The sequence below is a fragment of the Desmodus rotundus genome, chromosome 2 (assembly GCF_022682495.2).
Source record: "Desmodus rotundus isolate HL8 chromosome 2, HLdesRot8A.1, whole genome shotgun sequence".
Taxonomy (NCBI): Eukaryota; Metazoa; Chordata; class Mammalia; order Chiroptera; family Phyllostomidae; genus Desmodus; species Desmodus rotundus.
Genome location: NC_071388.1, coordinates 96,723,640 through 96,748,309, shown reverse-complemented (window position 1 = coordinate 96,748,309; position 24,670 = coordinate 96,723,640). Strand labels below are relative to the sequence as shown.

Sequence of the window (24,670 nt, the reverse complement as noted above, 5' to 3'; positions counted from 1 at the left end):
GCGCTTACTGTGTGTCAGGAGGTGGGCTAACACTTGATGGATGAATATAGTAGGAATTCAGGGGTGTCAAACTCATTTTCACCGGGGTCCACATCAGCCTCGCAGTTGCCTTCAAAGGGCTGGATGTAATTTTAGGACTGTATAAATGTTACTACTCCTTAACAGTTAAGCGAGAGCTCGGCGCTGCCACTGGGTAGAAACAAGGTGCCAGGCTGGATTCGGCCTGCGGGCCTTGTGTTTGCCACCTGTGCTTTAAGGCATGCAGTGCACAATAACATCTGTGGGGAGCACTATATAGGCACCCAGTGCGCAATAACATCTGTGGGGAGCACTATATTTATCTCCATCTTACAGAAAAGACCAGGTTTCATGGCCAGTATGTGGTAGAGCTGTAGTTTCTGTCTGAGTCAGAACCCTTGACCTTAAACAGTTTTGCCTCTTATTCTTACAGGTGAGTGGCCTCCTGTGTCAGCACTTGCTTATGTTTCTCCCCCTGCCTCCCCCACCCGTTGGGATGTGCCTGATGCCAACACCTTGTAGGGAAAAGCCTTGATTTTTCATCTCCTGTTGAGCAACACATTTTTCTAGCTCCCACAGAGAAGAGCTTTTGTCTCATTTTCCATAACAAGATTTTACTTGTTAACCTTCTCTTAAGCTGTACCAGAAAGAGGACTGTAAGGCTGTGTTTTAGGCTGTGCCCAGCTCAGAACTAAGGAAATATTTCCAGTCTCTGCTTTCTCCCCCGTGCAACATCTGGACATGGCTTTTCTCTCAAGTGACAGACATCCTGGGTGATGACCCAGGGAGAACTCCTTTGATGCGTATGTGATTGGAACCTTCTACCTCTAAAATCTCTGAGTGTCTCATCTCTGAACCCTGCTTGGAGAACTCCCATTACTGTTCATCAGCACCTGTTGGGGACAGGTTTTCCGTTTGTGCCAAAGTGAATTATTTCGGGATAGGATATTCTTTTGAAACCTGTCTTTGTGATTGCCTTCCAGAGACTGTTGGAGCAGAACTACTGAGCAGAAGCAGGCTTTGCATCTTTAGTCGTCATCAGTTGTGCATTCGGATCGGAACAGTTGCACTTGGAGCTCCCTGCCCGCAGTGAGGCAGGCTGATACGTCTTGCTCACGTAATAAAAGACATGGGCTTCCACATGACTTTCTACCTTTCCTACAAATTCCGATTACTGCTGCTTTTTACTTTATGCCTGACAGTGGTTGGGTGGGCCACCAGTAACTATTTTGTGGGTGCTATTCAAGAGATTCCCAAAGCAAAGGATTTCATTGCTAGTTTCAAGAAGGCCATGGTTTTGGGGAAGAAAGAAACTCTGATGAATGAAGCATCTGTGAAAAAAGCAGACCTTGACAGCTGCCCTTCAGTCTCTCCGTACCTCAGTAAGTATTTTTTTTTACTTTTTTACAAGTGCTACATAAACTTTATTAGATACATGTACAGGAAAGTACAAAAACCAGAACTGTACAGCTTGGTTAAGCTTCATGAACATACCTGTGCAGCCAGTATGTAAATTAAGAAATGGAATATTCCTGGAGCCCTGGAAGTTCCCGTACTTCTTTCAGTTACTACCGTTATTTCAAGTTTCTAACACCATCCACAGATTTCCCCTGTGTTTCAGCTTTGCGTACTTGGAAACATACAGTGTATACCCTTTTGTGTCTGACTTCCATTGTTCCGTGTTAGGTTTGTGAGCCGTATCCATGCGGTGGATGTGGAGTGTTCTGCCATGTGGACACAGCCGGGTTTATTATCCAGCCACAGAAGTCTTAGCAACATACACCGATGGGCGCTGTTTAGCTCACAAGTCTGTGGGATGAGCTCAGGGTCAGGTGGCCTCGGCTGGTGGCCCTGCTCCATGTGTCTTCCTTCTCCTGGGCACAACGGGCTAACCTGGGCTTGTTTCTGTCCTGGTACCTGCAGGCCACAAGTGGAGAAACACAAGCACATTTAAGCCTCCACTTGTGTCCCATCTGTTAGTATCCCCTTGGCCAAAAGTATACAGTTGAGGGACACGACTATGCCTGTCCTTCAATGTTGTGTTTAGTGTTTATTTCTTAAATATCTTGTATGTTATGATTCACCTTTGATGTCTTGCCTTTCAAGTTCAGTGAACAGTAAATTGGTTTTAGTTAACACATTAATTAGAAAAACTCCACTGCGATATTATTTATCAAACTTCTGATTCTTCAGAACATTAAAGTGCCAGTAGTTTGCCAGACACTCCTCTGAGCCTGGACATTGTTCCCTTTTTCCAGAGTGCCTTTCCTCAGTTCATGTCTGCCTGGCAGACTCCTGTTTATTCATCAATAGTCTAGCTTAGATAACTTCTCTCCCCAAAAGGTCTCAGGGCCGGCCCCAGAGGTAACCTCACACTCCCTGTGTGTCTGCCTCTGTTTCTGTTGTGCTGACCGCAGTGTGGTGTTCGTGTGTTTGCCTTTCTTCCCCAGGGCACAGCGTGCAGTCAGGATGAAGGCAAGGTGAGCCTTTCCAGTCTGCACTGGTCCTACAGAGGTGGCTCTCTGCACACTAAATTAACTCTGTGGGGCCCCCTGGGTCTTTGGAGGCTTTTTGCTCTTAACAGAAACCTGCAGACGTGCTTTGCTAACTGAGTCCCAGTCTCATATTGGCATACTGCTCCTCTTTACCTGGTCATGGAAAAGACAACAAACTATTCCTGATTGTGTGAGGGAATTATTCTGCTCACAAATTACACAAGTTGAGATGGGAAAATGAGTTATTGAAATGCAAATCTGACAGTGTTATCTTCCTTGTTCAAAACCCTTACAACTTATTGAAGTAATAACTGCATTTATAAAAACAGATGGGCAGTGACACGAATTGAACAAGCACCTCGATTAAGAGGGTGACGTAACTAGTGATGCATGAAGAGGGTCCAGAAGGAACAAAACTTGAGGGGATGTCATGAGGTGGTAGGGAGACAGGTAGAGACATGGAAACAGGTCCTGGGAGGTTAGGGCTGCGAAAAGTCACGGCGGCGAGGAAGCGAGGAGGGGGACTGGTCTATAGCAGGCTGTTGCACGGGGCTCTTTCAGGGGCCCAGAACAGAGGCGTAGATGGTTAACTGGGATGATGGGGCTTATTAACAAGTTGCACAGGAAACCACCTGAACAGCCACACCGTCATGCTCTCCCAGCAGTTCTGTGGCTTGGCAGCAGCTCTAACAGATTGCCTTTCACATTACTCCTTTTCTTGGTGTTTGTTTTTAGGGCATTGCTGCCTTGCTATCTCTATGTCTCACGTGCAGAAACCTCAGGGAAGACTCTTTCTTGTAAGCCAGTTACTTTCTCTAGGTGGCTGTAAACAGTTCCTTTCCCTTGGTGCTTTTGGGCAGAGTCCTTTACTTCATGGACAGTAGAGCCTGGTCTCAGCAGCCACAGCCATGGTAGGTGATGGTCACCTGAGGCAAGGTACCATGACATACACAGGAAGGGCCTGCAATTACTTTGCTCAGAAGAGGATAGCACCGCTTGCAAACAACTTGAGATTTTACAGCCTGACCATGGTCTATGGACTTTTCACAAGGTGTGGCTCAGTGCCCTAACTGAGCTCTGCCTCCTTTCTTACTAGTCAGTATTCCCTGTTAATTCAGATCCAAGAGAAAGGTCAGTGGCTTCAGCCCGGTCTTTAAAGCCTTACATGAGTTTGGTTACCATGGACGGCTCCTGGGCTTTGTCAGGCTGCATCCTGACTCGCAGAGCCAATGTCTGCGGCTACTGTGGCACAGTGGACACTTCTGGCCGTGTTGCACGTGCCTGTTCCTGTCACTGCTGGGTTAGGGAGTGAGGCTAGCTCTAGTGGATAGCTATGCTCTTGATTTTTTAAAAAAGATTTTATTTATTTACTTTCAGAGAGAGGGAGAAAGAGAGGGAGAGAAGAGATAAACATCAGTGTGTGAGAAGTATTGGTTGCCTCTCATAAGGCCCTCAACCGGGGACCTGGCCTGCAACCCAGGCATGTGCCCTGATTGGAAATTGAACCAGCAACCTTTCAGTTAGTTCACAGGCCAGTGCTCAATCCAATGAGCCACAGCAGCAAGGGTGGAATGCTCTTGATTTTTTAAGAGGCTTTACCCTCCTTTGGGGTTTTAAGACAGAAACAAAGGATAGAGCACATTTAAAGTTAGTCTAGTCCTGACCTCTGCTTTTCACCAGGGCCATTGGGACAGAATGCATTTCTTTCTTTTCTTTTCTTTTCCTTTTTTGGTTGTCAAATGATCTTTAATTGAAACATTTTCCTTAAGTAGTTCTTAAGTAGCCGGCCATTCCTCTGCACCACTGTTGTCATCTATGATGTCACGAGGGTGGCGGGCATCAACATTGCAGCCCACAGACTGGGGCAGTCCCCGGAATCTCTGTGATGGTTCCAGAGAGTTCTCTAGCTGGAGATCAGTGCTGCATCTGTCAGGCAATGTTGACAGTCTCATCGAAAGTGATATTTCCATTGCGCTTAATATTTTCTTGCTTCTTTCTGTCTTATGGTGGTTCTTTGAGGGCTTTGACGACCAGGGCAGAGGCAGAAGGTGCTACCTCTGTCTGGGCCTGTCTCTCCTGAATGGTCAGTTTCACTGTCGTCCTCAGACCCTTGCAATCACTGGTTGCTTTGGTGATTTCATCACCAACCTCTTTTGAAGACAGGCTGACCAGGGCAGACGTGGCATCGTCTCCCCTACTGGTGCACCTCAAGTGTATGACCTTGATCTCGTTGGGGTCGAACTTCGGCGGCGTAGCTGGAGGCGGCTGGTGTGGGACGAACCCATGTTTGGGATGATCAAAGAAAGTTGCACCTTCGCCTCCTCCAGGCTGAAAGCTGAAAGCGGGACAGAATGCATTTCTAATTTGTGGATGAATCACAGAGCCAGAGTTGGCTACCCAGGGAATGTTGGCCAACAAGGGAATGCTTTTATAATGTTATTTTCTTGCTTTTGTAGCCAATAACCTAGGTCATGTGGTTCTGTGGTTGTAGTTTATTACCCATCGAGGCTTTAAAGTAGTAATAATAAAAGCTAACACATATAGCGGGTACCAGGCAATGTTCTAAGTGCTTTACGTGTGCTAGCTCATGGAAGCCTCTTACCACTTGATGAGATAGCTACTATTGTTTCCTCTGTCCCGTTTTAATTGTAGGAGGTCAGGACAAGCTCACTTTCAAACCAGATCTTACTCTGGAAGACGTGCAGGCAGAAAATCCCAAAGTGCACAGAGGCCGGTATCACCCTGAGGAATGCAAGGCTTCACAGCGGGTTGCTATCCTCATTCCACACCGGAACAGAGAGAGACACCTGATGTACCTGCTAAAACACCTTCACCCCTTCCTGCAGAGGCAGCAGCTGGAATATGGCATCTACGTCATCCACCAGGTGAGTGTGGGGACAGGCCAGGGCTCTGCCTCAGATTCTCCTGCCTCTGACGGACTTGACCATTTGTCTTTCTTGGTAAACAGGAACGTCAAACTATTGTCAAAGGAGAGGTCTTTTACCTTGTTCACCCTTGAAATGAGTAAAGGGAATTTTAGGCTCAGAGTGGGGAGTAATGGGACTTAGTGCTGGGAAATTTTACTGCCTCTTAAAAGCCTCTGGAGGAAGCCTGTTTTGTTGTAGCCCTTCCACATCAGCCAGTGACTGCCCTATAATTTCCCCTGGAAATTTACCTTATGTTTCCCTCTGCATTTTCTGTACACTACAGGTGAGGTGTTGAAATCGTTTTGCATTTTTGATCATGGTTACTCATTGGGGATCTAGACAGAGGATTCGACAGACTGCTGTCTGTTACTAGCCACGGAGTTCTGTGACCACCTCCACCGTTCTGCCTTTAACTTCACCACTATTTACTATGTAAAGCATGTTTAATTTTCACTTTTGGGGGGGGGGCGTGATTTATTTATTTATTTATTATTTTCCTCCCTTTCTTTCTTTTCTCTCTTTCTGTTTCTTTGTTTTCACTTTCTTGGTTTACTTATTTGGCTCCCAGAAGCATGATTTAGTAGGAACACGGTAAATGTAAGTGTTAGCTGCTTTTGAAGAGTTCAGCTCTAAGGTGGAGTGGCTGACCACAGATGCCTTTATTTAGTATTAATGTTGGTTGAAAGAAAAAATAAGGCATCAACTTAAATGTCCATGTCTAACTTTTCAGAATTGCCCTAGGCCTTCCAAGTAATTTCCCCTCAAATCCTTGCAAATGCTAAAAATGCAAGAAAATCATTAATTTCATCCTTACTATTGGTTATAAGCAGTAATATTTGTTTTATGAGAACTTTTGACAAATCAGAGGATACAGCTCTGCAATGTATACTTTATAATAAACTGGGGTTCTTGAAAATTAATGTGCATGTATAATATATCTATACCTATTATTTTAGTATTGGAAACAAAATTTTACTATTACTATATTGTTTTATAATTATTTTTGTTCTTAACATTGTTAATCATTCTGAGGTCTTTCTTAGGACAGCCACTCCCAATGTGTAATATTTTTATCAATAGAAAAATATGTCTGCTTTGTGTTGATCTTTTCAGGAATGTACTGTGGTAACTTTTAAGAGAACTGCCTATATTTTTGTTAAGATGAACTGTTTATCAAACTAGAATTTATTCTGAATGAATTTGATCCAACAAGCCATGAAAAAATTAATACAGTAAAATCTTTTCCATGCTATAGCCCTGGTCCTTTTTTTTTAAAATTTTATATACTTATTTTTAGAGAGAGGGGAAGGGAAGGAGAAAGAGAGGGAGAGAAACATCAGTGCATGGTTGCCTCTCACCTGCCCTGTATTGGGAGCCTGGCCTGGAACCCAGGCAAGTGCCCTAACTGGGAATCGAACCAGCGACCCTTTGGTTCGCAGACTGGCACCAATCCACTGAACTACACCAGCCAGGGCACCATACCTCTGGTCTTATTACTGGTCGAAATGTGTTCCTTTTTTTATGCAGTGACGGATCCCCTCAGTGAGGTCATTGTGAGGTTTAGCTTCTGCCATTAAGTATTAAAACGTGATTCTCTTACAGTGATTCCAAGAGACTTTTAAGTAGCTTGGAAATATTAGCAATGACCTTCTCTGTTTATGGGTCAAGAATTCTTGATCCTTTCTGGCAAGCTCTGTTTCTTGGAACCTTAGTGTAAATTGATTACATAGGATAAAATTGGGATGAGCTGAGGGTTGAACAGTGAAGCAGTGATACTTGTCAGTATGAAGAGTGTGTAAGAAAGGTTTTGTAGTTTTACATGGAAAATATAAAGGTATGTTTTTAAATTTTTTTGAGTTATTTTTACTTGTATTTTTAAATTATGGGCTTTTTAAAAAAATTGATAAAATATGCAGAACATAAAATTGACGACCTTAACTATTTTTAAAAAAATTTTTAAAAGATTTAATTAATTTATTTTTAGAGAGAGGGGAAGGGAGGGAGAAAGAGAGGGAGAGAAACATCAATGAGTGGCTGCCTCTTGCACACACCCCACTGGGGACCTGGCCCTCAACCCAGGCATGTGCCCTGACTAGGAATAGAACCTGCGACCCTTTGGTTTGCAAGCCGGCACTCAATCCACTGAGCCACACCAGCCAGGGCTACCACCTTAACTATTTTTAAGTGTACAGTTCAGTAAGTGTTAAGTATATTCACGTTATTCTGCATCCAATATCTAGAACTTTTTCATCTTGCGAAACTGAGAATCTATACCCATTAAACAACTCCCCATTTCAAGGTATGTTTTTGAGTTATGGGATTTGAGTATGTGTGAAATGTAAAGAAACAAACTGTCTTTTATTGTTATTGAATCTACTGTCAGATTTTTATGTCACAAGTATAGTTGTGTGTAGCAGGAGTTAATTAATGCCAGTTCCTGCATCTGAACTGAAGGGGGCAGTGTGAAACCTTGTCTCGGGAGCTTTTCAACTTTTAATCTCCCTATCTATAGGCTGGCAATAAAAAGTTTAATCGCGCCAAACTCTTGAATGTGGGCTATCTAGAAGCTCTCAATGATGAAAATTGGGACTGCTTTATATTCCACGATGTGGACCTGGTGCCCGAGAATGACTTGAACCTTTACAAGTGTGAGGATCAGCCCAAGCATCTGGTGGTGGGCAGGAACAGCACTGGCTACAGGTAAGGCGGCTCTGCCCATGGCCTGCTGAGCTGGAGAAGCTTGCACTGCTGTCATCAGGCTGTGTGGGATGATGTGTCCACAGTGTCTTAGGTAAAGGAGAAATAGGGAAAATGGCACATGGCATGGCACTTAAAGTTCAAAACAGGAATTAGAGAAATTAGGTTTTTCCTTTTAGGAAAAAGCCCCATGACAGCCTTGACAGAGGACCTCAAAGACAAAAGGGAAGAACAGGAGAGGAACAATAGCCCAGGCATTGCAAACCATGGCTGGTCTCACCTGCAGCATCCGCACAGTGGAACTTTTTCAAGCTGTCCCCTACTGTATGAATTCAAGTAACTTCCTGGAATTCCTTGACTTCCCCCTCTAGGGGCAACAAAAACATGCCCCTTAGTTCAACTTTTAGGCCTTTGTTGTGTGAATGTGACATCTCTTTCCAGAGGGTGGCATCTTTCCAGAGTCCTGGGGGAAAGTCGGGGCAGGGGGCAGGGGGGCTATCCACTGAGTAGTCTGCCCAGCAGCCAGAACACCCAGGACAAGTTTCTCCTTTCAGAGCCACTGTGGGAGGTGCTAGGTACCACCATTTCTGTCTTCATTCCCCATTTCTTGTGCCCCCTAGGAGATGCAGATCTGCTTTCCAACCTTATTTTATACCAGCCCCCATTTAAGCACAACCAAGGGGGAATAGTGACTAAGAAAATTCTCTGCAAATGAAACTATATTCGCTTATGTGTGTGCACATTTACCTGTCAGCTTCCCCCGGCCGGGACTTTCTGTGCTGCTCCCTGTGCCCAGGGCCATGAGACCGATTCGAATGGGCCCCGTGCCTGTCCTCAAAGAGCTCCCTGTTGTGTGCTGGTATGCGGAGACAGCTACAATGGATTTATATCAACCCTGCACCTCATGTTTGTAAATTTAACTGTAAGCACTTGGTAATGAGTCAGGGAAGGGGAAGGAGAAAAACCTGTGGGAAAGAGGCCACGCACCTGAATGAGGGTAGGTGTGGTGAGGCCACCGCAGGGGAGAGCCCTGGAAGAGAATCACAGGATTTTTTCTTTTGGGGAACTTGATCTTTGGATCTTAATCTTATTATCTGGAGGTTTTGCTTTCTGGTCTCTGAGCCATCTCTGCTTTGAAAAAGGCAGCATATCATGATTGGTCACCTTGGTATTTTCAGAAGCATGTCAAACCATCTGTTCACTTATTGTGTATTAATATGTTTTCACGATGTACGGCAGAGAATATAGGTACGTTGGACCCCTGACATAGATAGCTTCCTAATGCCCAGTTCTTTCTAAACATCTGTAGTGGGAAATTACAATCACACAGGATTTTTGTTTGTTTGTTGTTGTTGTTGTGTTGAGTGCAGATAACAGGATTGTTTTAAGGATGGGTCTTTTGTTGGAATCCTAGGTTTTATCTTTGTTTAGCCGGACGACAACAAACTGAGTTCTTGGGCATTCCTGCTGGGAATTGACTCTGAATAAAACTTCGATATCATAATCATAGCTGTCATCAGAGGCTACTCACTCTAAAAACAGCCCTTGTATGAATCTTGCTGTTTTAACTTGGTATTTTAACTGGCCAGATATTTCTTTTAAACTAGCTATCAGAAGCCTTTGTCTTCCCTGAATAACTGGCAGGTTTTCTTAATGTGAATTAGGTGATTGAATGTGTCTTCTCTGTTCTTCTGGATGCAAGAAGCTCTGAGCCAAATCTATCGCCTTTTTTTAAAAGCTGAAAAGAATCTTATTTGCAGATCAGAATTCTAATACATTTCTCACTTTAATCTTCTTTTCTGATTTAGGTTTTTCCTCTGGACCTCATTTGTCATTTATATATATTTTTTACTTTTTTACATGTTTCACATAAATTGCCTTGTCTATTGTGGCCAGGAAGAGGCATACATAAGTAATGATATTCCCCTCCCCTCACCCCCACTTTCCTTTGGTGCTTTGGGCAGACCCCTCCATAGCCGGCAGCAGTGGTAGCAGACAGCTAAGTGTCTGCTCCCTGCTGGTAACTGTGTGTTACTGTGCCACAGAACTTAAATCAGCAAGGGCTTTTATTCATTGTCACAATGTTCCCATGAGTATGATAAGTTCAAGAGATGCTTTTGAGGATTTCCAGTCAGGATGGCGGTGTAGGCAGACATGGCTCACCTCCTCCCACAACCACATCAAAATTACAACTAAAATATAGAACAACCATCACTCAGAACTGTCAGAAATCGAGTTGAATGGAAGCCTGACAACTCTGGAATTAAGAAACCGCGTCCATCCAGACTGGTAGGAGGGATGAAGATGTGGAATGGTCTGGTCCCACATCCATGTGTAGTGAATAAAAATTCAGGAGGGATATCTTAGGAGCAAGGAGTGCCAGCCCCATACCAGGCCCCCCAGCCCAGGGTTCCCATGCCAGAAGATAAGTCCCCATAACTTCTGGCTGCAAAAACCAGTGGGGATTGAGTTGGTGGAAGAAACTTATAGAGGCCCAAAGAATTCCTCCTAAAGAACCCATATATAGACTTACCTACTCAGACTCACTCTGTCTGAGCTCCATCACTGGGGTAGCAGCTTGAAAGGCACCAGTGACATACAGGGAAGAACTGAAGTGGCTGGCATCAAGGCAAGCAGAGGCCATTGTCCCTTTTCTAAACCCTCTCCCCATGGAGCTGAAAGCTGGTGCCATATCTGAGACTCCATCAACCTGGCTGACACAGTTGGGAGATACCCTTGGAGATCCCCAGAGACTCCACCCCATCCAACTTATGTGCCTACCCAAGCTGTTTTTCTATATGAATGGCTGGTCTTGGCTCACGCTTCACAACTTCCTATATCCTCTCAAATAAGCAACATCTGGCCTCAGTGAGCTCCAGACCTGGCACTAGGAGTAGGCAGCCTAGATTAACAGCTTGGCTTTGCCTGGGAAGCTCCAATCCCAGCACAAGTAGCAGCCATCTCAGATTGCTTCATAGCTTAGATACGGTGGCCTGGGGTAAAACACAGGTAGGGGCTGACCTTGTCCTGCACCACCCAGGAAACACGAGAGCCTACAGTGAATACCCACAGTATCCAGTGGGCAGTTACAGACCACATCAGAACACCACTACCCTGCCCTTGTACAGCTGATCCTCCACAGAAGGCAGAGGTCGGTGGTCAGTGGTCACAGCTAGTCCTTGCAGCTCACTGGCCTGGGTAAATTCCTCCCATTGACCTGCCAACAGCAACCAAGGCTCAACTACAAGAAGAGGATGTACTCAGCCCACCCCCTCCTCGAAGGGTGCACCTTAAGTACCCAGCTTGGATGATAGGGAGGCTTTGCCACTGGACCTTATTGGATACCTACCACATTAGACCACACTACCAAGACATGGAGTCAAAGCAGCTCTACCTAATACACAGAAACAAATACAGGGAGGCTGCCAAAATGGGGAGACAAAGAAACATGGCCCAAATTAAAGAACAGATCAAAACTCCAGAAAAAGAACTAAACAAAATAGAGATAAGCAATCTATCAGATGTAGAGTTCAAAACACTGGTTATAAGGATGCTCAAGAAACTTAGTGAGGACCTCAGCAGTATTAAAAAGATCCAATCAGAAACAAAGGCTTCACTAGTTGAAATAAAGAACAATTTACAGGGGAACAATAGTAGAGTGGATGAAGCTAAGAAACAAATCAATGATTTGGGACATAAGGAAGCAAAAAACAACCAATTAGAACAACAAGAAGAAAAAAGAATCCCAAACAACGAGGGTGGTATAAGCAGCCTGTGGGACAAATTCAGGGGGTCCAACATTCGTGTCATAGGGATGTCAGAAGGAGAAGAGAAAGAGCAAGACATTGGAAATCTATTTGAAAGAAGGATGAAAAAAAGTTACTTAATTTGGTGAAGGAAATAGACATACAAGTCCAGGAAGCACAGAGAGTCTCAAACAAGATTGATGCAAAGAGGCCCACTCCAAGACACATCATAATTAAAATGCCAAAGGTTAAAGATAAGGAGAGAATCTTAAAAGCAGCAAGAGAAAAGCAGTTACTTACTGGGGAGTACCCATAAGACTGTCAGCTGATTTCTCAAAAGAAACTTTGCAGGCTAGAAGAGATTGGCAAGCAATATTCAAAGTCATGAAAAGCTGGGACCTACAGCCAAGATTGCTTTACCTAGCGAAGCTATCATTTAGACTCGAAGGGCAGATAAAAAGCTTCCCAGACAAGGAAAAACTAAAGTTGTTCATCATCACCAAACCATGGTTATATGAAATGTTAAAGGGACTTATTTAAGAAAAAGAGGATCAGAACTCTGAACAATAAAGTGGCAAAAATACATATCTATCAACAATAGAATCTAAAAAACAAACTAGCTCTGGCAGGTGTGGCTCAGTAGATTGAGTGCCAGCCTGTGAACCAAAGGGTCATTGGTTCAATTCCTCATCAGGACACGTACCTGGGTTGCAGGCCAGGTCCCCAGTCGGGAATGCGCAAGAGGCAACCACACATTGATGTTTCTCTCCCTTTCTTTCCCCCTCCTTTCCCCTCTCTAAAAATGAATAAATAAAATCTTTAAGAAAATAAAAATAAACTAAGCAAACAAGAAGAACAGAGACAGAATCATGGATCTGAAGAGCATTGTGATGGTCGCCAGATGGGAGGGGGTGTAGGGGGAGTGGGTGAAGAGGTGAGGGGATTAAGAAGTACAAATAGGTGGTTACAGCATAGCCATGGGGATGTAAATACAGTATAGGAAATGGAGTAGCCAGAGGACTTATTATACACATGACCCGTGGACATGAACAATGGTGGTGGGACTGCCTGAGGGAGTGGGGGTGCTGGGTGGAGGGGGGCAAATGGGGAAAAATTGGGACAACTCTAATGGCATGATCAATAAAATATAATTAAAGTTAAAAACATAAAAAAAAAGAAATGTTTTCACTTTATACACATGCAGAAAGAAGAAGTTAAAGTAACTTGACCAAAATGTCTCGGATTCTGATGAAGCCAGAAATAAATCCTGTTTATCCCGCTGACTATGAGTCAGCGATAAAGCTCCGGACCTGCCTGTGGCAAATTATACTGCCAATCATTTCTCTGGTACCCGCCTGCTTTGTACAGGATTCTACTGTTATTTTACGACTACATTTTCCCAATCTTACAGTGTTAAATATAGACATAACTGTTACAGGGCCAATTAAATAGTTGTACATTTCCAGATAAGAAGAAAAACCAAAGCAAAGATCAAGAAACACGCAGACATTTGCATCCAAAAGACCACTGGAAAATGGAGTTCTTTTTTAAAAAAAAATTATTTATTTATTTATATTTAGAGAGAGGGGAAGGGAGAGAAAAAGAGAGGGAGAGAAACATTGATGTGTGAGAGAAATATTGATTGGTTGCCTCTCACACACCCCCTAACTGGGGTACCTGGCCTGAAACTCAGGCATGTGTCCTGACTGGGAATCGAGCTGGCAACCTTTTGCTTTACAGGATGATGACCCACCAACTGAACCATCCAGGACAGGCCTGAAATGGAGTTTCTTAACTTTCTTTCCGGCTGGACTTCTTCTGCACTTCCCACTGCAGCGAAACTGGTCTGCAGGTGCTGGTCAGACAGCGTACACTTTCCTCTTTTTCCTTTTTCTCATGGAGTTCTGGCCACCTTGAGGTCCCCATTTTTTTGCCTATCTGAATCCTCCGATGTGGCCTCTCATTCCTCAGAACGCTGACAATGCTCACCTCTCATAGGACTATAAGCTTTTTGAGGGCAGGGTGCAGGGATTACAGTGTGTAGCCAGCTGCCTTGCCTACAGTGGATAGTGGTTACTCAATAGATCACCGTCAGAGTATCAGTGCTGTTCCCTCCTGGTGACCCTTCTGTAGTGCTCGGCACGTTATTCCTGCTCGCTGGTTCTACTCTGTCCTGAAGGAGCTACTGGTCTTCGGGGGGTTAAGACCAGTCAGAGTCCAATAACTGCAGCACCAGGTCACTGTCGTAGATGTCTTGGGTAGGGATAGCTGCCTTCTGAGCACTTTATTTCCTTCTGTTTGTTTTAGGTTATAGTAACGCCATTTTCTAGAATTTTAGGTCTCCATAATGGGTTAAACAGGGTCCTCCCATCTGCACGGAGAACATAGAAACACACAGTTGAACTACAAGTGACCTTTTCTGACTCTGCCTGTTAGATGGCAAGTGTCTGTGTGTTTACTGCTGTCTCCTTTTGGTTTTTCTTCTTATCTGCAGAGTCAGAAATATTTCATAAGTCTTGGAGCACTCTGAACTGAAGTTAATTAAAGTTTTATTCAATAACATCCAAGTTAATAAGCTGCCTTCATTTGCATTTCTGAATTGGTACAGTGTTATCTTCAGAGATATCTTTATTTCTCAGATTTGCCAGTTGGCCCACCAGCAATCATAAGGGTCCCATGTGGCTGGGAGGTGCCCTCCGACTTGTCCTGCTTGGTCTCTTCTCTTTCCCCCTTTTCCTATGGCTGTCCTCCTGGCTCCACCCTCTGTCCTCTCCTCACCTCCTATGTTGTCCTTGGGCAGTGCAGTTCTCCTGCTGCTGCCCTCCAAGGGCCACCTCTGAATAGCCTATTTGCAAAGCCCTATCTCAGCCTCTCTTCTCTTTTGAGCTTGGACCCCATATCCTTCTGACCACCGGCAAAAGTGCCAGGGGTATCTCAGATTCCACTTAGCCAAAATTTACTGTCTTCCTTTCAAAACCCAATTATTGGTTTGTATACTCTATTTTTGTGAAAGGCACAATCATCTACCTAATTGGGTAAGCCAGAAACATCAGGTTTGTTGAAAGGTATTGAGTTCTTCAAGAAGCAGACACTGGTATGGAGCTTTGCATACAAAGTATGTGCAGGAGTTGTCTCTGCTCTCTACCTCCTCCCCAACCCCCCCCCCAAAAAAAGTGAAAGTAAAACCCCAAAACAGTATATTCTCTATAACACTTATTCATGCTGAACCTGGGTGCAACCTCAGAATCCTTCTAAACCCAGCACCTCTGGCAGCTATGACTTTGCATTGGATTGGCACATGGGATGAAATCTGTCATTCACATCTGATGTTGTGGGGCATACTTACAGGTACCTCTATAGACCGCTGCATGCAAACATTAAACATTAACAATAACGGGGGTGGCACCTTGCTTAGTGAGGGGATGTGAACCCTTGTCTCAGCAGAGGAATGAAGGGCAACAGGGCAGGCCAGGAATGTTGGGAGGTGGGTGCCCAGCAGGAATGGCTGGGTAGAGTACATGGTCTTCACCATATTCCCAGAATGCCAGCCTGGAGTCAGAGACTTCTCAAGTGTCTGTGGAGAACAAAAAGGCTGTGCTGATGTTCTTGTTCTCTCCTCTCTTCTGCTCCAGGTTACGTTACAGTGGATATTTTGGGGGTGTTACTGCCCTAAGAAGAGAGCAGTTTTTCAAGGTGAATGGATTCTCTAACAACTACTGGGGATGGGGAGGCGAAGACGATGACCTCAGACTCAGGTGAACAAAAGAGACAGGTCCCCTTCAGAGGGCTTTGCTATCAGTGATGGCTCTGGAAACCTACGTTTTATAGCACCTTTAGATGCCAGACCAGCAGGACAGGAGGCTTTGGGCTTACAGGGAGGCAGGTGCAGAGGGCAGGCAGGATGGCCCAAATTGCTCTTTGCCACTGGCAGTGTGGAGGTGATGGAAGGTGGCCTGTTTCTGGCTTGTGGGTGTTAGGGGTCCGCAAGTGTTGATGGAGGTCTCTGTGGACTTGTCAGTGGGCATTGCTTACTGAGAAGGGTCTCACCAGTGAATGAAAAGTCCCAAATTGTGCAAGGTCGACAAAGATGCAATCTGAGGACAGTGGCCAGAGGGCCCAGTACAAGCCTATGCTTTCTCCCAGGTGCTGGGGAATCCTGCAGTTCCCAGTGCCCAGAGCAGGGAGTGCCAACAGCCTGTGAGGACCTGCACATCCTGAAGCAAGCCAAGATGTCCTCTCCATCAGGCATTAGCCAGCCTCACCTACTGTGAGGGTAGCTGCTGGCCTGACTCCCAGGCTGGGCTCCAGGCTGCTAGCATTATCCTCAGATTCTCCTGGACTATTTTCTGCCCTGAGGGCTTCAGAAGGACTATATCTGGCCTCTCCTCTTGGCAACCTCCCCCGAATTCGGGTTTTGTGGCCAGATAGTTATGGGTAGCCCTACCTATCAGAAATAAGTAATGATTCAAGAGCCTGGGGCCAGTATCTTTAGACTTGTAGTAACAAGGTCTTCCTCACGATCAGGAGACCCTTCTTCCTCCTGCTGTTATTTCTTGGAAAGGAACTTTCTTAGCTGCAGTTTTGAATTAATAGATATGTGACTGCCAGAACTTTTCCCTTCAGCATAAAGAAGCCAGGGCTCCCTGCTGGTCTTGTTCCCATGTGTAGGCTGAGTCCCTGGGATGTTTCTGGCAGGAGGAGAGTGGATTTCCCTGACCAAAGTTTCCATAGGAATGGCCATGTGACAGGCAACAGCTCTTCAAGGCCCATCCCATCACCAGCCTGTGGGGCCAGGGCTTACGAAGTGGACAGAGCTAGATTTCAGGGTAAGAGTAGCAAAGGCTAGAGGTTAACAATATCCATCACTTTCCCAAAGTCCATGGTACGGCCTAGATAGGCAGGTTAGAATTTTGCACTGATCATGTATCATCACTGTCTTTTTTCCTGTGCTCCTTGGCTTCAAGGCTGAGGGGAGCACCAAGCTTTGCTTTTGCTTGTTAAGAACATCAGGGCCTTCAGAGTGGTTCTTAACTATCTACTGATAACTAAAGGATTTTAACATAAAAGTTGATTGAAGTTTATTCACTAAATATTTACTTACTCACTGGTGCAGTCAGGGCCGCCCCTCTTTGCACATATATATTACGTTACGGTTTGCAAAACATGCACCTTGTGGACTCCGTCATTTGAGCCTGTCTGAGCAGCTCCAGAACACCACTGGCATTTTATCCGTGGGAAACCAAGACCCGGAGCGGTGAACTGACTTACCAAGGTTGAAAATAACAAAGTCTAGATTTGACCCTAGATTCATGGGCTTTAAAGCTTGCGCCTTTAAAAGATCATGACGTTCTTTGTTAAAAGAAGGAAGAACTAAGTAAACTAGGGATCACAAGAGACATGATTCTCCTGTTCATCATAATTTTTAAAATTTAATTTTCAATTACAGTTGACATACAATATTATATAAATTTCAGGTGTCGAACATTGAGATTAGACATTTATATACCTTATGTCATGATGTTTTAAAACATGTATTTTCTCAGTTGTTTTGGAAAATGACAAACCATGCATTGACACATCTCCTTTTTACCCCAGGAGTAAATGTTAAATGTGAATTTTTTATGGACTTACTGTCTGAGGCCCAACATTATAAGAAAATTCTCTTTTTAATATCCAAAAAATCAAACTATTTATGTCTCTCTGTGTGTGCACATGTGTAAATTTTGGAAATGATTCTTCTTGAGTGCCTAGTGGTAGATAAGTAGGATGGAATTTTTTTAAAAACCACCTCTGTTATCTTTCTAGGGTTGAGCTTCACAGAATGAAGATAATCCGGCCAATGCCTGATGTGGGTAAATATACAATGATCTTCCACACTAGAGACCAAGGCAATGAGGTGAATGGAGAACGGTAAGTCCTGGCTTCACGTGCCCGGTAGGCTCTACCTACTTAGCCTCTTCTGTCAATAAGGGGACCGCTGCCTCTGATCAGATGAACACATTTATTTGTTCTAAGTTTTTATCGAGGTAATTTTCAAACAGACACCGAAGTAGAGGCAGCGGTATACTGCGCCCCCATGTACCCCACGCCTGGCTTTAACAGTCACCAGCTCATGGCCTCTCTTCTTTCTCCCACTTTTTTCTCCTCCTCCACTGGCTTATTTAGAAGCAGACCCTAGATATCACAGCATTTCATGTGTAAATACATCAGTATGTATCCTTAAAATGTAAGAAATCTTTAAAAAAGAACCACTATACCATTATCATACCTAAAATAAAATTAACAATACTTTCTTAACATTATCAAATTTTCCAGTCAGTGTTTAGATTTCCCTGATTGTCTCATAAATGCTTTTTAAAAAAAAAAAAAAAAAAACCACCCAAAACTTGGCTCTATTCCAGTAGGATCCAGACAAGCTACATCCACACGTCGCATTTGGATCTCTCTGAAACCTCTTCTAGTCTGTGGATTCCCTCTTCCTCTTATTTGTTCCCATTGCAATGCATTTGTTGAACAAACCAAGTCATTTGTCTGATGGAATTTCCTACATTGGGGATTTTGCCTGCTGCATCCCAGTGGTAGAACTTAATGTGTGCCCCTGACCTTGGCATTTCCTTGTGAACTGGAGTTAGATCTTGAGGCTTGACAGACTCAGTACTATTTTGGGGCAAGAACACTTCATGGATGAGGCCATGTACTGCCTGTGTCCTAACAGGACAGGATGTCTGGCTGTGTCTTTGTGATACCAGGGTCTGTGGGTTCAGGCTTTGTCATCCCTGTCTTCTCATTGTGAGGTTTCCCATCATCTTTTTACCTAATCATTTTAGCAGCCATTGCCATTGCTGATTGCTGCCTAAATTTATGACTCAGTTAGGGATTACAAAATTCTGATAGTGTGTTATTCCTTCTGCATCATTAGATTGGTCTTTCTACAAAGAAGGACTTGCCCTCTTCGTCTATTTGAGTGCCCTGGGGTACAGTTCATGTAGAAAAGGCAGGATAAAGGGAAAGAATCAGCATTGCTTTTTCACTTTTCAAAGTGATGAGTTGATGTTCCCTGGCATCCTTCAGGATGGAGTTAATATTCTTGTCGGTGCTCAGCTTGCTTTGTCTTTGGCAAATGGCATCTTCTGCATGTTGACTCCTAAATCCTCTGCCGGACGACACTGGTTCTGAGAGCTTCCTTCCCGGTGCTCCAGTGAGATGAGCTGTTCTAGGCTCATCTTGTGCTTCTGCCCCAGGAATTAGCCCCTTCAGTAGGGAATGCTGACAAATAAGCCACTGCTTTATGGGACTGAGACCGAAGAATCTATCCTTTTTGTTCTGTTTTTTCCCCCTAACTTTTAAAACAGCATTAGAGGGCTTTTGGCCCTTTTGTTAGAGTACATTTTAAAACAGTATTAGGAGGGTTTTAGCTCAATATTACAGGGCTTTATCAGAGTCTAGATTTTAAAACAATATTAAAAGGCATTTAGTCCTTTTGTTAGAATCTACCACTTTAACAAAAATCGCTATTTCTACTTTCCATGTGTCTTACTAGTTTCTGTCCATAGGTATGCATTTTTCTCTTTAAGTAAAAAAATTACTACTGAGTAGATAAAAAGAATATTTATAAATTGTATGAAAAATCTGAAGATTCTTGATACCATGAACACTGGTGGTGTCCCCACCCAATTCATGCCTGTTCCCTGTGTCCCCCCCAATTCCATATCTGTGCCACCCCCATGGCCAGAGGCGACGTTTTCCTGAAGTTTTGTGATAATTATTTGTGATAATTGTAATTATTTGTGCTCTCGGTTTTCTTGTTTTCCCATATGTTTGTATCCCTGTACAAAAGATTGTTTGGTTTGCATGTTTTTCAATTTTATGTAAATGAAATCATGCTGTATTATTTTCCTCTGATTTTATTTAGGTCAACATTATGCTTCTGATCTCCACCCACATTGTTACTGTGACTGACATGGATTGTTTTTTACTGCTAGGCTCTCAGAGACCAGCTCAGACCACCACCCACCCACTCTCCAGCCACACAATTACGTATTCTTCTTCAGATGCGTTCTGTTGGTTTGCATGTCCATGCCTCTTGCACAGGGTGGCTTCTCTTCCTCTGTATCCTTCCCCTCACCTTCTTTACTTGGTGCATTTCTTCTCTTTTAAGCCTCAAGTCAAATTTTCCTTCTCCCCGACCCCCCTCCAGACTCCATCATGGAGTTAGGCGCCCTTACCTGATCCTTCTCTACCTACATTCTAACTTTCTTTGGGAATTCTAGGAAAGCCATGCACCCTGCCTGCATACAGACACAATTTCCCCAACAACACTGGAGGATTCATAGGTCTCCTGAAGCTTGTCCAAGGACCTGTTAGCAGTGGATGACACATTTCACATTGTACCAGTGCTACTATGTCCTTCTGTCCTGTAGACTGGGGACTCGCTGCATGCAAGTGTCATCGTTATATGACACTTTTCATCATCGGTCTCCAGGGTCTCACTTGGGGGTCAGCACATGGACACATGGCTGTCATTGCTGTCCTTTACCTTAAATGGGGAAATAAACTTTTCTGCAGTAGAACACCCAACAGGTGTAATAACTTACCAAGGTGCTTTTGCTAAATTTTGTGGCAAGACAAAAAGCAATGGAAGTATAAGTTAACTTTTGTCTACCATTCACATTTGTTCTGTTTATCTTTAGGATGAAGCTCTTACATCAGGTGTCACGAGTCTGGAAAACAGATGGGTTGAACAGTTGTGTTTATAAGTTACTGTCTGTGGATTACAGTCCTTTATATATCAACATCACAGTGGATTTCTGGTCTGGCCCTTGAACCCCATATTGCCTGGTGATGTTGGGACGAACCAAATACTTGATTGCAATAATTTTGGCCTGGAGTCTTGCCCTAGTAGCACACAGTAAGAACTTGTTGCAGCTAATTATCAAGCTGAATTTTTCCTTTTTGTATTTTCTTAGTAGAGCTCCTGGTGAGATGGAATGAGCTTTCTTAGTTATTTTGATCATGAAGGTTAAAATATTGTAATATAGATACTTGAAGGACTAAGTGTAAAAGGAAGACTCGAAAGGTATCACGTAGGCTACTGGAGAATGCTAATTAAGGGAGATTTATTTAAGTTTGAAGTGATACATTGTGGGATAAAAAAGGCCACAGGAAATAAGATTGCTGAATGTCAGAAAACCAGGCTTGTTCTGGATGGAGGGAGAAAGGTACGACGATGAGCTTGCTCGATTCATTTACCCTGCATGGTCATCGGTGAAGAGGCGGGTCCCACGTGAGAAGTCCGCAGCAGGAGAGGCCAGAAAGGTGAAGAACCAAGATGCAGTGCACTTGGGAATTTAAGAGGTGGCGGGAGGACTGTCAGATGGAGAGGCAGCCAGGGTTGTGCTGGCTGCTGCGGCGGCTAATACTGTGTGTGCGGTGTCACCTGCCGGATGCTCCTTCCAGTACGACCCCAGCAGAAAATACATTTTCTACTGGTTTTTTAAAGCATTTTTGTAAAATGATTTTGTACATGTAGGATATGAATTAGCAGTTTACAAATTACATATTAACTAATAATATATCAAAAATACCTCTGCAGTAAAATATAAAAAAGCTTTGGGTGCTCGATCTTGTTTTTTACTGTTGTGTGAGGCCTACAGGTGTGTTTATTTCAGCATCCATAATCCTAAGCAGCTTACAAACAAAAAGGACACCAAGCCCTCCTGTTCCCTCTGTTCTTCATCCTTTTGCGCCTTTCTCCTGTTCTTCCTCTGTACATCCGCTTTGTATAACCAGCTCCAGGCCTTTGGCCTGTGCCTCTGTGTCTAGTTTCCTGGGCCACATCGTGGTTTTGTTCTCTATATTGTCTTCTGTTCCTTTCGTATTACAGGCAGCGGGTGCAGCAGGGCTGGCCAAAGGGACACAGCTGTTGGTCATAGGACAGGAAGGGATGGAACCCAGGGCTTGGAAAGCCTTTCATTTGGAAGGAAGGTGGGACTGTGGCAGGGATTTGAGTAGTGGCAGTGATTTGGGAGAGAAGCAAGCCACCAGTTCTACTGAGCTTCCTGGGGAGGGGGCGGGGATGTGGGAGAATAACCTAAGGAAGGGAATAGGAGACGGGTACTGAGTCAAGAGAACAAAAACGCATTTTGTTTGCATAGGTGAATGGACACATATATAATGCAGGTATGGATGTTCTTAAACAAGTATTACACCACTGTGCCCTAGGGTCTCTCAATCCATCATTATTATGACACTTTTTAAAACTTTTAACATGAATGAGTGCCAGCCAAAAGGTGTAAATAATATCCTTCCCAAGCAGGAAGAGGGAGGAAATGGACTCCTGAGAAAGACAGCAGAAAGTCACCACCCAAGTAGAGAAGGAGAGTTTGAATGCAAGGAAAATACGTTTTATAGGCATGGTAAGTTTACCTAAGGCTGGCCTGGTTTAACTTTAACTCAGTAGGGACAAGTAAAAACTTTATATTTTTCTTTATTAATACAAAAAGAATGGATGGTTTTCATATTTTCCCTCTCTTGCTCTTCTCTCTCTTCCCTGCAGAATCTTTCTTTAGCATTTTATTCCAATTTTCTTAAACATAACAACATACATACTGAACTACCATAATGGCCAACAGCTCATGCCAGGGGTCCCCAATCTGGAGTCCGTGGGTCCCACATGGTTGGGGAAGGTAAAGCAAGAGAATCATGTGTATAAGGAATTTGAGAACTCCATTTCTCATTCAATGGAAATGAAATACAGTTGCTACCATGTGGAAACTCCCTGTGCATTTCCAGCTATTAACAAGCCATCTGCATTTTTAAAATGTTAGTAATCACTGTACTATGCCTATTACTATTCTTCAGATAATTCTTTCAACCAAGATAAGGTACAGTCATTTAAATGGCTCATTATGAAGCTTCTTGAGGCAGAAGGTAATTTTTAAGACCTTTATTGTGCCACTGTGCCACTTTACCTGCACTAAAAATCAAGGCCCAGTGACTGGCTGGAGGCAGGTGGCCACCTGCTTGATGGCTGCCATCCTGCCACCCCGTCACAGCTGGGCAGGAGAGGTAGGTCTCCGAGGAACTGAGCTTTCCTGTAATTCCTGCCCTGTGTATTTTTCATTGTCCATTGCCCCTAAGAGGCCAAGTTGTTTGCCTAGGGTAGATATGCCTACCGTCATTGCTAAGGATCCTGTGGGTGCAGCCTATTTGGATATCACCGTACTTCACATGAAGGCTGTACTGCTGTGAAATTTTTATTGTTTTTTTTTCCTTACTACCACTCAGTAGCACTCTAGGGCTTGCAATGTTTTTACATGTTCTTTATTGATCCTGCAGAATCCTGAGATAAGTAGGGTAGATTGAGGAAGTGGAGGTTGAAAACAGGTTGGGGACTTTCCAGAAGTCCCACAGCTAGTAAGTGGCAAACTCAGGGCACAAACTCAGGTCTTCTGACTACAAAGATCACTACCCAATAATTCCTTCACCTGGCGTCTCCCATTCTTTGAGGTAGTTTTTCTGAGTCTAAATCCCCGTCCTAGCTCCTGGAGAAGGTTGGTACTTCTGGGCCTTAAAGAGTATCTTCCATTCTCATTTGGTCTGTGAACTTTTCCCCAGACATCCCCCCTGGTGTTTTGGCCCCTAGTGCCCTCACTTCCACTCAAGCTCCTATCAGACAGGTTTCCTGGGGGCCCTAAAATGCTCTGTGAGTGGACTCGGGTGAGATGAGACATTTTCTGCCGGACTTGAAACCTCCACTTTCCCCAAGTCCTATATGTATATAGTCCCTGTGAAAAGCCATTAACATGTCCCACAATAGCATAGTCAGGTACGTTTCATAATTTCTTTTTTGCCAATTGCATTCCAAAACTTCTTTTTAAAAGTCTGTTTCTTAGTTCCTTATATATGGAAGCTGTTGCCCCCTTGAGAAGGGCTGATAGGTCTCAAAAGGGCTGAGAGGACCCTCCCTCAGGGAGAATACCTGTACAGGCAGAGTCTTCACCATTCCATCAACAACTGTTAGAGTTGAAATGCAAATAAAATTAAACCCTGCCTGCACGTCTGGGGGATATTTGTGTAATTTGGGACCTTGGGGGAGAGGTTGGTAAAGGATAGGGCATACCAATAATTGAATACCTGCTTCTTATTAGTCAATTTCCCTGTGTTTTTAATTTTAACTTTCCTGTTAAAGAGAAAGTTATAGGTACTGTAGGTACTATACATACTGCAAAGAGAAAACAGACTCCAGTTAAGTAACTTCCCAAAATCAGTAAGAGGGTCTCTAGACTCCAATATCTTGATCTCCCCGAACCCCTCAGAATATCATACTGTCAGGATATTATGAGATTTCTCTGTGAAGGCAGCACGGGCAGAGATATCATTGGTAGCTAAAAATAATACACAACTTGAGATGTATCCATTAAAATGCCTTATCTTGATGACCCTAGTACATTCTTCCACTATGGAGTAGGAGTTTTGCTGGAAAGCTATTACTCATAGCTATTGTTTGAGGGCCAATTAATTTGGATCAAAATATTTGGTCATTAAACTTATTGCAATAAACTGAAGCAAGATGACATGAGTTGGCATGTTCCCAGGGATTATGGTCCAAGCAGAGTTCTTTGGACCAGATTTATGTTACAATTTCCTAGTCGTATTTCTTACAGGCTGTTAACCATTCTAATGCACACTTTGCATACCTTGCTGAATTCTCCCAGTTCCATGTGAGGACAGACATGTTTTCCTGAAGCAGTTTCTGAAAGGCCAGGTGACCTGCCAAAGCCATACA

The 24,670-nt window shown here is 43.8% G+C and overlaps 1 protein-coding gene across 5 annotated transcripts in view; it reads left to right on the top strand.

Moving 5' to 3' along the window:
- The window catches only part of B4GALT4 (beta-1,4-galactosyltransferase 4), a 42,002-nt gene extending 21,244 nt beyond the window's left edge, over positions 1 to 20,758 (top strand). For all 5 annotated transcript variants that reach the window (XM_024578200.3, XM_053918406.2, XM_024578201.2 and 2 more), the window contains 6 exons: positions 1,002 to 1,400; positions 5,166 to 5,398; positions 7,953 to 8,140; positions 15,516 to 15,638; positions 17,689 to 17,793; positions 20,574 to 20,758. In XM_024578200.3, the coding sequence (XP_024433968.1) occupies positions 1,148 to 1,400; positions 5,166 to 5,398; positions 7,953 to 8,140; positions 15,516 to 15,638; positions 17,689 to 17,793; positions 20,574 to 20,706 (1,035 nt within the window). In that variant the 5' untranslated portion in view covers positions 1,002 to 1,147 and the 3' untranslated portion in view covers positions 20,707 to 20,758. The remainder of the gene's footprint in view (positions 1 to 1,001; positions 1,401 to 5,165; positions 5,399 to 7,952; positions 8,141 to 15,515; positions 15,639 to 17,688; positions 17,794 to 20,573) is intronic.
- The last annotated feature ends 3,912 nt before the right edge of the window (positions 20,759 to 24,670 follow it).